Raw genomic sequence first — 12,943 nt, forward strand, 5'->3', positions numbered from 1 at the left:
CAAAACATAAACGGCCACTGAGAAGTTAAATATTACACCATTATATTGGATTAATGAGCTGTAATAAGCTCTAAAAGACAGTGCTGTATCTAGCAATGCATAGGTGTTTTCACTGAAGACTGACAGAGTCTGAGACTGAGTCAGTTGTTTTGTGACGATTGCTAACATGACAACAGATAATACCAAAGGAGAATGAGGTCTGTCTTGAGGATTGTGTGTAATCATTAGCCTGCAAAAGATGTGATAGTTCCTCACATCAGATAACTGAGGTCAGCCTGCTCCTCTCCAGCTGATCTGAAAGGAACATACACACACAACTCTGAAGGGTTACGTCTGAGGAGATGGAGCTGTGTGGCTACTGGCCTCTATACATTTTCTCCGTGCATCCTGACCATAATTACTCACATGCCCTGGGGGAATCCCTCATTATTAGTACATGACCATATTTTGACTCATAACTGTGAAAGGAGTCGATCATGTCAATAATGCCTACAAGATTCACTGAAAATATCTATGTTGTCAGTCCAGATATTATGTTCTTCAGTGGACTACTGAGCCAAGCACCTTAGGTTAGAAGAACCCTGATAAAGATATAGATCACTGCTATACAACATTTCCAGCAATAAAACCTGACTCCTCCTGATAACATTTCTACAGTCTCGTGACATCTAACCTCCACACATGCTGTTGGACTCAACAACCTGTGTTTATTATGGTCATGCAGCTGCCTCAATAACTGATCATTATTGGTGCCTATATTAGCCATAGAAGAATTTCCTCAAGAAAATAGTTCATGCTTGCACCCATTTGTCTGTAAATGAATTAGCCCATACTGATTGAAGGGTCCTCAAGGGGTCTAAACAGATTCTAACAGAAAGGTAAACATTTACTTTATACCGGAAAGGGTTAAGGATGTTGACTCATGGTGAACTCTAACTTAACTGCTTAGTGTATCTAGACAAATAAGCACGTTTAATTTGTGTAGGTGAGGAGATAAAGTGTGTGCCTGTCTGAACACATTCATTTTCTGACCGGCGACATGAACAGTGCTGCACGGTTGGCTAATTAGTCCCACACGCTCCGACCAGTCAGTCATTCATTTGAAGGGCTCGCGGTCGGAGCTAGCCAAACCGGCTTACGTTACGTTACGTTTACACCGTTTAAACAACCAACTATTGTCAATGATACAACAAGGTTACACGCCCTGTCACTGTAAATACGCAGTAACTACAGAGGAGACCAGCTCATAAACCTTATTGATATTTCAACACGCAGCCCACATGTCACTGTCTGTTGCCCAATCAGTCCAACTTTCACAGCTACCGCGTGCACCAGCGTTCAACTGATAACCGACAACCCGCGTGCCCATGGCGTAAACCAAAAAAAAAAAAAAAAAAAAACCCAAACATTATTACTCGTCACAGTGAGAATATCGTCTGAATTAACGACAGCTGTAGTGTCTTACCTCAGACCGCCCGTCGTTGTCCAGATACGTTACTACTACTGCCACGGTCCATCATTTGCATTTTGCTCGTGGGGTCAGGCAGCGCTGACGCACGGACCGCCCCATTCTCCTTGACGAGTGCTGCCTTCAGGTGCTGCTCGTAGAATAGATGCTCGTACTCACCACTGCAAAAACCGATAATATAATACATCCATGGCAAAGACGAATACTGTCACGTGTTCATTTGTAAATGACATTATATTTAAATCGTTTCGGTTAAAACCAGTCACTTACTGTGTATAGTAAATGGTGATTTTCTTAGTAAATGACTTTTGCTTAAACCCTGTCAATGTGTGAGACAAACAGAAGGATTCCCACTGAACAGTCAAGTAGCCTATAGGTTTTTCAGTCATTGCCATGACATAGTCCAGTTTACATTATCTTTTGTTCCTCCTGTTATTCAGTGTAACATTAAATAACAACATTACATTAAATTGTCAGTTTTAGCTTTAATTTAAGTGGATGTATGTCTGCGTGGAAAGAAGTAGGCTGAATGCACACTGCAGCTCCTTCAACACAGTGTTCAAATAGCAAGGGTATGCTTTACTGTTCTTCAGCATCATTAGCTTGTGCTGCACAACACAAAAACCTCACACAGAACTCACGAGTTGCTATTTAAATTGAGATGGAGCTGTCTGTCAATATGAGGACTAGTAAAGAGGTCACCATGCAGATGACAGAATTAAAAAAAACAATTTGGTAGCCAAAATCAACAGTTACCTGAGTACTTGCAAAAAAGAAAAAAAAAGTGTTAAATAGAAAACCAGAAATTGCAAATAACCTGACAGACCGATAAGTCTTGTGGGTGACTGGAAAATCATTTGCACAAAATACAAAAATCTCTGTAGGACTGCATAGCCGGTTAAAAAGAAAAAGAAAAAGGAGCCAAACACACCACCTCAATCTGTCAAACATGGTGGTGGTTCTTTCATGGCTGCCAGTGGGACTGACTGGTATTTATTGATGATTTCACTGCTGACAGAATCAATCCATCAGCATCAATACAGAGGTCTACAGGAGAATACAGTGAGGTCATAGGGAGATTAATGATTGGCTAAGCTAAATTAATTCCAATTAAATACAGGGAGTTATATAATTATTAGGCTATTACTTTACATCTCACATAATTATGTATGTTACCATGTGTCACTGTTTTAACATTTAAAGTCAGGCCTGCAGGCTTTGCCCTATAGTTGACACTTTGAGCACCCTTCAACAGCATCCTTTTTCATAATAACGACCATTCCTACGTCACTGAAGGCATCACAACACGTGCTCGGGTAGTATATGAATCATACTACTTAATTGAGCACGATGATTTGTGAGCTTCAGTTATTCTACAGTTAGGTGATAACAAAACGCCCGCAGCTGAGTCACCCCGGTCCTGTCAGCGCTGCTATTGTCCAGTGTGAGCTGTGAAAACAGGAGCAGGTTCACCTCAAGGCTCCGTCCACAGGGAAGACCGTCGTCATGGTGATCATCATCATCAGCTGCTTATTGATTTCATAAGGTGACACTGGAGCCCACACGCACTCATCGCATCACACATTAAAAACAACCATCTGTTTCCTACCTGTCTTCCCCATCTACACGTCCACAGCAGGTGAGGGGCTTGTGACGGGGGGATGTTACTCTCGTCGTGTTCACATCTGTCCAGCGGTTCGCGGTCTCATCCTGTCCTCAGAACACATCGGTGACTTTCACGGAGCTTCCCCCCCCCCCCGACGTCGTCCTCCATTTCTCCCAGTGCGCATTCGTGAAAGCGCAGCCGCATAGGTCGCCACATCTCTCCCCCTCCTCCAGACTCGTGTCTCGCTGACTTCACAGTGGCACCAGTCCACCGCAGGGGAAAGACCTATTTTAACACATTTCCAGCTGAATATAGCCTATATAATAAATATATGCTGTGATGTGATGTTGTTGTATGATCATGCACTTTTGCCATTGTTATTTTAAAATAGATTTAACCCATATTCTTCTACTGGGGTCAGGGCCGGCCCTAGGATTTTGGTGGCCCTAAACAAGATTTTTGTTTGTGGCCCACTCTAAGCGCAAACACCAAATCACTGGTTAATACAGACATGTTTATGCCCTCTGAGGTTTGAGGCCATTTTCTCGACTTTTACATATTTTCTTAAATTTATCTTTTTAAGATACTTGCAGATGTAACAATACAAAGTATTGTAAAGTGTTTTATGTCTAAATATTAGAACCTCCGCTGTAAGCACACTGAGGCCAATTTGTCCTAGAACACTGTAGAAAGAAATAATTTAGGCCAAATGCTGGAAATTTGAGGTCTGCTTTTTGAAAAAAATTCAAATCCCTTGTGAAAACACACCTTCAGTCATGAGAATGAACTGTTTTGGTGCTTGAAATAGGATATGAATACAGTAATAGATAAGGGTAGAAAACAAGTCTAAAATGAAATTTTGTAAGATTGTTTTTTGAGCACAAATGTTGTCATTCTGCCATTCTGTTTTCACCAAATGTCTCAAATGTGAGATAAAGAAGCTGAATATTGACTTCAAATTACATATAAAGCTCATGACTTGAATGAACCCCGGTACCTTTCTGATCATGTGGCCCACAACACCTAACGGCTGTGGCCCACAACCGCATAGAGTGTTTATGCCAGGGGCCGGCCCTGACTGGGGTCCACATACAGCATGATTATCAGATGCTACTTTCACATCAAGATTGAATCTGACACACGTAAAACCGTCTGTCAGCAAATTTTGGTGGCTCACAGCCAGCATCTGCCCACGTGTGGAGTACATGGCCCAGACTCTGACTCTGAAGATCCAGAAGTTTCAGTTTTCTGTCATGGCAGTCAGACTATACTTGTTCCAGATGTTGGTTTCCTTCTGGTCTCACATAGCCCTGGTTCAACATAGCCTGAATCTGACCCATATGCAGTATGACTGTCAAATGCTACTCCCACATCACTGTCACTACCACCGTCAGCCTGGGATTGTACAAAGAGATGGAAACAACAGACTCGCAGATCTGTGATCTCGGTCTACCTGCAAGAACCTCGACAAGTGCACAAGAGAAGCGAGAATTGGAGTTATTTCAACAAGGTGGTGGTCACTAAATACTGATTTGCTATAGCTTTCTGTTATATGAAATGAATTGTAAACAAAAACTAGTCAGAGAATCCTCACTTTGTGTAGAATAGTCTCCCACATTGCACAAGCAAACATTATAGTATCATTGTCCAAGTACTAAATATCTCTTTTATTAAAAACAAAGCAAGTGTACAACAGTCAATCAGTGTTAAATAGATGTATTATTTACACCTTTTAACATTGAAATCTTAACTGCAGTAAATTAGTTGGAGATGGGTTGGTGGTTCCTGTATGTAGGACAACAGATCCTAATTAATCAATTCCTGTCCTTGTGTATGTAGCGAGTATTGATCCCTTCCCCTGACAGCCTGAGGAGTATCATGTGTACTAATTGAGCACAATTTAACATACAATATTTTTACATTTTCATTACAGAACATAACTGCTTCCCTCTGTCACCGTCAGGGGAACCACGTTATATATTTTAAACATGAGTTCAAAACAAGAACATGGATAAAGCAATTAACTCCAGTTTTCTGACGTCTCCCTGCGTCCAGATAGTGTGAGACCAGAGTATAGGTGTACAGAGTGAAGTCCACGAGCTTCTCTGCCAATGAAACAAAAAAGTTACATTTTTTTGTCAACGGCCTTTGCTCTTCAGGAAGTACAGCATTCTTTGAGCTGCTGTCGGGTGTCCATCTTTCAGGTGTTTCTCCTCAGTTCAGCTGTCTGATGATGGCGTTAATTTCCGTACCGCGGAATCCAGGGTTTCCCAAGTCCTTCAGGAGCCCGGCCTTATCCCTGGCAGCGTGACGAGCCACCGACAGCTTGAAAGGCAACAGGAAGTTGTTGCTGGCCCGGAAGCCCTTGCCGACCGAGTAGATCTCGTGGATCAGGTCCTCCAGACAGATGATGCCATGTTTACCTGTAGAGCAAGAGAGAGGGAGGTGAGTGAGGGGACGGAGGGCCGGACAGACACTGTGACAGGATGATCCAACCTAACCATTCTGTGACTAAGCATCCAACAACACTGCTCGATTCAGCTTTCAGTGTACACACTAATATCCAGGTGAAACCGTGGTCTTGTTTTTAGGGTTGTGCAGGTGCCAAAAAGGCAGGTCTACTACTTCTCTTCATGGTCTCAAAGCATCACTTCTAATCCATTTGCAAACTCCTTGTTCTTGTTTCTGATTTTTTGTTCTTGTTTTATTCTTATTTCTCATTCATTTTCTCGTTCATATTATTGTTGCATCTTATTTATTGTTTTTCCTGTTTGTAAGGACCCCCTTCGAAAATGAGACGATTCATCTCAAGCAGCTATCCTGAATAAATAAATTCAAATAAAAAATTCAAAAACAACAAAATATCTAGGGCTGCAACTAACGATTATTTTGATAATCGATTAATCTGTCGATTATTTCTTCGATTAATCGGATTTAAAAAAAGGCACAAATTTGATTTACATTGTAGGGAAGAGAAGAACGAGAGGAGTTGTTTCTCAGTTTGATCCAGCATGTCACTGGTATCATTTATTTCTTTCTCCCTAACTTTATTCAAAAACAGAATGTTATTCCAAATGGACAATATTAGTGCAAAAAATTGCACAAATAAGTTTTTTTTTAAGTTAGTTGAACGGCCCAGAGCTGTTAAACTAATAATAATACATTAAAAAATAATAATAGACAAAATTCATTAGGGCACTGCCTGATTTGCTTACAAGTGGAAGTCTGCAGCATGTTTACATCCAGAGGAAAATTCTGATCAACCCTGAAAGTTGATCATTCACCGGATCAACCGACAACAACCTGACGTTACTCAGTTGGTTTCAGTTTGGCTCACAGCCGCTTCCCCAACCGGCCCACGTAATCACACCGTGATAAACATCAGTCACCGTGGGGGGACAGGCTGCACCCTCCGGTCAGACAACGTTACACACACACACACACACACACACACACACACAGCAGCGATCTGATGTAAACATCGGTATTAACTGTAATAGCGCCCATCACCATAAAATAAGACGGGTAAATGATGATCAAATCTCTAATCTGAGTCCTCCACACACCGAGCTCTGAGCAGAGGAACAGCTGATCAAACCTCTAAGAAATATTTCTTACCTTTACTCCAGGTGTCCAAATCAATCAGCAGCAGCAGTCATCAAACTCCAACAGTTTAATAATCCATATTATTCCCGTTTGCATCGCGTTCCTCGCTGCCTGCGTGTTTCATTCATTTGCATAAGTGTGGAAAAAAAGAAAAAAGTTTTAGCTAACGTTAGCTTTAGCTTTAGCTTTAGCTTCAGTGTTCTGACAGGAGAGGCTGACACAGGAGACAGTGAAGCCTCTCTGCTGCTGGTACCGAGTCCAGACCACCCGTCCAGACAGTCCGTGACCATGTCCGTGACACACCGCGTCCGAGCCGCGCGGACCGTGTCCGTGTGGGAGTAACGTTGGACCGGGAGTAAACAACACGGTGGAACCGGACAACACAGGTCCGGTTGATCAGAAACACGGCTGTTGCCGCCGCTAAAAACACCTCTTTTTTTTACATGATGCAAATGAATGAACAGGCTGGCCGCCAGGAACGCGATGTAAACGGAAATAATATTAGTGGATTATTGGAGCTGGATGACTGCTGCTGCTGACTGTTTTGGACACGGGTAAAGATAAGAAATATTTTCTTTTTTCCCTGGCTCTGGGCCAAGTTAATCGCTACCCAACGAATCGATAATCAAATTCGTTGCCAACGAATTTAATAATCGATTTTTATCGATTTTATCGATTAGTTGTTGCAGCCCTAAAAATATCTACTATAATCTATACATAAAACGCAATCTTTATGTTCCAGTGTTACTTACACATGGTGGTCTCTAAACAGAGATGGACATATGTTGAGATAAATGACACAACATAACACCTGCCTCATATAGAGGGTATGCGTTTACGTCACGTTGCCCTCGGCAACGCCCCGTTCGATCGGACTGAGTGGCAAAACAAACCTTCCTCAACGTGCTGGCGGATAGTGGTAGACTCATAAAATGGATAAAATATCTTATATCAAAACAAATTGATGTCAAAAGGAATCGACAACCAGCTCCCCAAAACCGTCTGCTCCACGGACACTTCCTGTAACACAGTGTGACCGTGGTGCCTGCAGAGTGACTGACAGGCTCACTGTTACTGTGCAGAGGGACGAGATTACAGCAGCTCCCGACACTAAAACACGAGCTGCTTTTATTCTGGAAAAACTCTGACCAGTCAAACTGTAGGATGTGTTAGAGGACTACGGTAATTTATCTGTCTAACCATCATAACTATGACACCTAAAACTGTAAACACAGCTGATCGATCGAAAAAAATGACCGCTCCAGTGAATTTACTTTCCGTCTTTGAGGACAGGTTCTTGAATGTAACTCGGTCAAAGTCAGACGTATCCTCATGATTTTTAGCAGTTGTTAGGTCATGCATGCTTTACATGCTGGCAAAGCTAGACATGTCAGACTTGTGTGGGCTCGGAGAAAATCGCTTCTTTACTTGCTCGTTTTTAAACTTTGCCGGCTCTGCCACTCGTCTTTTTGCCACTCAGTGGACGTTCCACAGCTACATCTGAGTACCGTGACGTCATGTGTATACCCTCTATTGTGTAGGTCTATTCTGCCATCAAAACAACTCTGAGCCAATGAGGCATCGTCTCCACAGGTCTCCATTCATGTCATCCTCATGAATGGCAGCAGCTCAGGTTTCCCAGCAGCACATTGCCCTTAGTGTCCCACTGCCATCCACATGACGTCAACTAAACGAACAAACGTGATTCATCAAAGCAGGTTGCCTTCTTCCATTGGTTCATGGTCAACTTCTGATCCTCACTTGCCCATTGGAGCAGAATCTGGTTGTGGACAGGGCTCAGTGCGGGCTGGATGCAGTGTGTGTTCTCACATCTTTCTATCAGAACCAGCAATAACTTCTTAAAGGGATAGTTCACCCTAGAATGATATTTCGCACTGATACTGAGACCGACTGAGACTCGAGTCGGTCTCAGTGCGAACCTTGCGCATGCGCGCTGGCAGCGGAACCGGACAACAGACACTCCGGAGCTAATGCTACAAACAAGCTTAAAATATAGACTTATTTAATTTTTTTCGGGACAATTACGCAATTTGGGGCTTCAGCACAAGACGGACATTACATACGAGCATCATGGAGGTATTTGGATGTTTTTTTGTGTGTGTTTTTTTACGAAGAGCTCTGGTGTCCCTTTGCTACCGTGGCATTGAAATGCACTGCTACACCAAGACCCCCTGTAACTCAGAGAAGGGACGGTGGACTCTGAAAATTCTTCCAGCCCTTAGTCAACATGAGGGTGAGTAGATAATGAGCGAAATATCATTCTAGGGTGAACTATCCCTTTAAGCCATCGGCTCTACTGTGGCTCTTCCATAGGATCAGAAAACACAGGCGATTCTTCACTTCACAGGCTACACATCACTGAGCCTTGGGCACCCATGACTCTGAACACCCAACAAGACCTGCAGTTCTAGATGCCAGTTGTCTAGCCTGTACAATTTGGCCCATGTCAATGTCACCCAGGTCGTTGCACTCAACTATTTTTCTGCTTTTACACACCAACTTCAAGGATAAAAGGTTCACTTGGTGCCTAATATATCCCATCTGCTGTGAGGTACTATTACAAAGAGATAATCGGTATCATTTGGGCTGGTCAAAAAAACCCAAACTATTTTCCGATTCATATCAATGTTCCTCTGAAAGATCCGATATAAAATCCATAGATCAATCGTTTAATGTTCGCTGCTGTTTACATTTAGTTGTGTCCAACCACTGTGAAATGTAATTGGAGTTCTTGAATGATTTCCCTGAATGTACTGAAGAATCGTGCTGTTTACTTCTGGAAGGGGTCATGTTAACAGGGTTCCTATGTAAGTATGTCATTTAATTTCATACATTTCCAGGTCTGGAAAAGTATGGAAAATGGAAACTATTGTATGGAAATGTATTTATCTTAAAGCAACATTGCAGAGTTTATCGGCCTTAAAATAATGTTTCCAGACTCATTGCAATGGTAGAAAAATGGCATGCAAATTAAGAATAATGAAAATGAAGGATTAATTGGATGATTTATTTACACGATACACATCTATTTACTCAAATGTCACAAATTACTTTTAAAAAATTTACCTTGAAGTCTGGAAAAGATATGGAATTTTGAAATTTCAAATGTGTAGGAACCCTGTGTTAAATAAATGTACATTAATGTAACTGCTTTTGTGTCAATTTTTTAATGCTAACAGTAATAATTTCAATAATGCATCAGGTTACTCATCATTCACTTCACCTGTCAGTGGCCATAACATGGCTGATCAGTGTAAATATAAATACCTTCATGTATTTATGTTGACGTTTTATCTGAATACACCATTTATCAGACTGCACTGCACTTCTTTTTGTTGGTGTTCTGGCTCCATCGCACTGTTGCAGACACTTACCCATGTGCTCCTCAATGAAGGCGTTGTCTGTGAGAGGAACTCTCTTCTTGCCTATCCTGGCCTGTCCTCTCTTCAGAATGAGCTCACGAACAGACTTCAAGTTTGGAAAGCTGATGGCAAGATGACAAAGTGTTAGTAGCTTGTACCAACTCAAACCTAATCCAAACTTGTATTTAATAAAGCAGCAGATGAAGAATCACTCACCCCCAGGCCACATAAGGCTCCACCATCCTCATCATTGCTACGGAGGTCTTATTGATTTTGACAAAGGCTCCACTGAAGATCTTCCTCAGCCTCAACATCTGGATCACCTTCATCACTTTGGGACTGACACCTTTAATCCTAAAAGAAAAAAGACCACAAATGTTATCTCATGTATGTGTGTGTTCCTGAGGACTTCCTGACAGACAGACAGCAGTTCGTGACGCTGGGGAAGCATGTCTCCTTTACTGCTCTTGGCAATAAAACTGTTCTGATTCTGATTTGTGATCATTGGTGTAATAGAGCAAAAACATTTCATTTCAGAATTACGGACCAGATCCTGACAGGTTTTTAACCTGAGAACAGCAAGATCGTCCTCTGGAAGATCTGAACTCCTACCGTTTGCTCTCCACAGCTCAATAAACAGCTGTTAATGCTAAAAATGAGTTGTACGAACACACACAAGTAGCTTCTCCCCAGGTCAATACAGAACTATTTTTTACACTGCAGAGTAAAATAAGAAAAGACTGCCGTGAAAACACTCACTCTCTGATACGGACAGCAAAGGCTAGCTTATTCTTAGCAGGGGGCAGAGGGGGCGGCGGCCTGTGGTCTGCTCTGCGGATGCGGGTTTCATCGCGATGCTTCTTGTGACTGTCTTTCAAGAAGTCTTCCAAACGCTTGAATTTCAGTGGTTTTCCTTTTGATACCTGGAACAACAGAAGAATGCATTCATGAATACACATCAGTAGGTTTATGAACAAACTCAAGTGCAGTCATGTCAGTTCAGATGACACTAAAGTTAAAGTGAATAATAATTCTTAATAGGCTGAGATGATGATGGCTAACTTAAAGCAGAAGTAAGTGGTCCGGTCGTTTTCGCTAATGCTGCGTTCCAGGCAGGTTTTTGAAATCGTAAATTACAGCTTCAAGTCACAACTTACGACTTTGTAGCGTTTCAGGCAACCCACTCGTGTTTTTCCGACCTGTTTTACCGGTGAAAGTCACTATAACGGCCACTCGTAAATTCCGACCGGTGAACTCGCACCAGATCAAACTGATACAACTTCACAGGTCGTAAAAACAGGAGTTACGAGTTTCCTTGAACGCACCATAACAGTCCTCGTCCCTACGTCGCCACATTCACGGCGTTCCTTGGCTGCACACAGAGCCCTGCATGCCGTTCTCTCTCCTCATTGGATAAAAACTGTAGGATACGATAAATGTTTTCTCCTCGACTCAGAGCAGAGCAGAGTGACTGAGAGACCCGTGTTTCGGTCCAAACACTCTATGTAAGTGATTGCTGTCGGAAGATATAACTATTTAAGACTTATATTAACACAAATATATCACTTACTTCTGCTTTAAATACATTGACCTGCATATTATTATGACAATAGACACTAACACACACACAGCAAACACAAATTCTGTAATGATGAGTATAAAGTCTAAATAATGAATAACTTTGCTGCCTTTGAACATTGGAGTTTCACTTGTTGTAATTAGATGAGCCATTACAGAAGCTCTTTGCTTATTAGTACAATTAGCTGTTTGCAGAAAACTGTGGTTGATGCTTTTCTAGTCACACTTCACCACGATAGCAGGTCAAACACTGAATTTGACTTCAAATATGAGGAAAAGCATCATCAGTCACTCACCTTTCTCTTCTCAAGCAGTGCTAGCTTGGCTTGTGTGGCTTTAATGGCCTGGTAAGCCTTCCTCTTCTTCAGCAGATACTCAGGAACTAACTTGATCACTTTGTTTGATCTGATGACACCAGCATACAAAAACACGGTCAGTCACGAAAGCTTTGGACAATTAAGTGGCTGCTGTTTATCAAGAAAGTAATTATTGTAAAATCATTTTCTGACTGCCAAGAAAAATGTTATCGCTGTCAAGAAGAGTAAATTCGCTGCATTCAGCTTTAGTTTTCCAGCTCACTAACTTTATTGCTAACAATACATATACATTTAAACATTATACATGAAACACGTATTACAGCGGCAGCCGGCTTCTTGACTGCCATTTCAATTTCTCATCAATAGTTGTACAGTCAAGACATCACGCTAGCTAGCTGTGTATCCGTGGAGGTTCACTCAGCCCCATGTGAAATGAGACCCTCTACAATCTCATACAACTGCCGCTAATAATCTCAATAAAGGTCGAGACCGAACACATTACACTTAAATGACTTGTTCAAAGTCGAAACAACGCAGCTGGACGTGTAGAAACCACGGATGGGCTTAGATATAGATATATAAACAAATACATACTCGGGCTCCGCCATGGTGCCGCTTGAAGACGTGTCGTCGCTCCGATATGACGTCACGGCTCTTCGTGTTTTGGTCCCTCGTGTTCACTGTATGGTTCACTGTAGGCGACTCGATGGCGCAACCTGGTGGCGGAAGCAGAGGACTGCAGTCTAAAGGCTCATTTATGCTCCACGTACGGACGTAATTGTATGCGTCCGTTTCAAACGTTGTTACCGTCACTGCTCACATACTTCCATGCGTCCTTAACGTTGGCATGGATGTTATCCAACACATCCACTAGGGGGCAGCTCAGAGTCAAAAGTTTATGACAACAAACATGGCGACTACGGAGGAGATCTTGATAATGTACATAATAAAAGAAGAAAACTGACTCGTTATGTGATGCGGTGGT

At 42.1% G+C, this 12,943-nt stretch overlaps 1 protein-coding gene across 1 annotated transcript; it reads right to left on the bottom strand.

The window, feature by feature from the left end:
• Window positions 1–4,726: 4,726 nt before the first annotated feature.
• On the bottom strand, window positions 4,727–12,595 carry rpl7l1 (ribosomal protein L7-like 1). Its single transcript, XM_085770734.1, has 6 exons — window positions 12,553–12,595; window positions 11,938–12,046; window positions 10,823–10,986; window positions 10,280–10,417; window positions 10,076–10,185; window positions 4,727–5,497 (listed from the first exon to the last, which is right to left on the bottom strand). Exons 1-6 carry the CDS (start codon window positions 12,564–12,566, stop codon window positions 5,289–5,291), a joined length of 744 nt encoding a protein of 247 aa, XP_085626860.1. The 5' UTR covers window positions 12,567–12,595; the 3' UTR covers window positions 4,727–5,288.
• Between the last annotated feature and the right edge of the window lie 348 nt (window positions 12,596–12,943).

Source organism: Trachurus japonicus, chromosome 24, assembly GCF_045865225.1.
Source record: "Trachurus japonicus isolate A0001 chromosome 24, Traja_1.0".
Classification (NCBI taxonomy): Eukaryota; Metazoa; Chordata; class Actinopteri; order Carangiformes; family Carangidae; genus Trachurus; species Trachurus japonicus.

Coding starts and splice junctions, on each gene's coding strand:
- rpl7l1 (XM_085770734.1), bottom strand. Junction 10,186..10,279: donor GAGCCTTATGTGGCCTGGGG/GTGAGTGATTCT, acceptor TCTTGCCATCAG/CTTTCCAAACTTGAAGTCTG. Junction 5,498..10,075: donor CTTCATTGAGGAGCACATGG/GTAAGTGTCTGC, acceptor CTTGCTCTACAG/GTAAACATGGCATCATCTGT.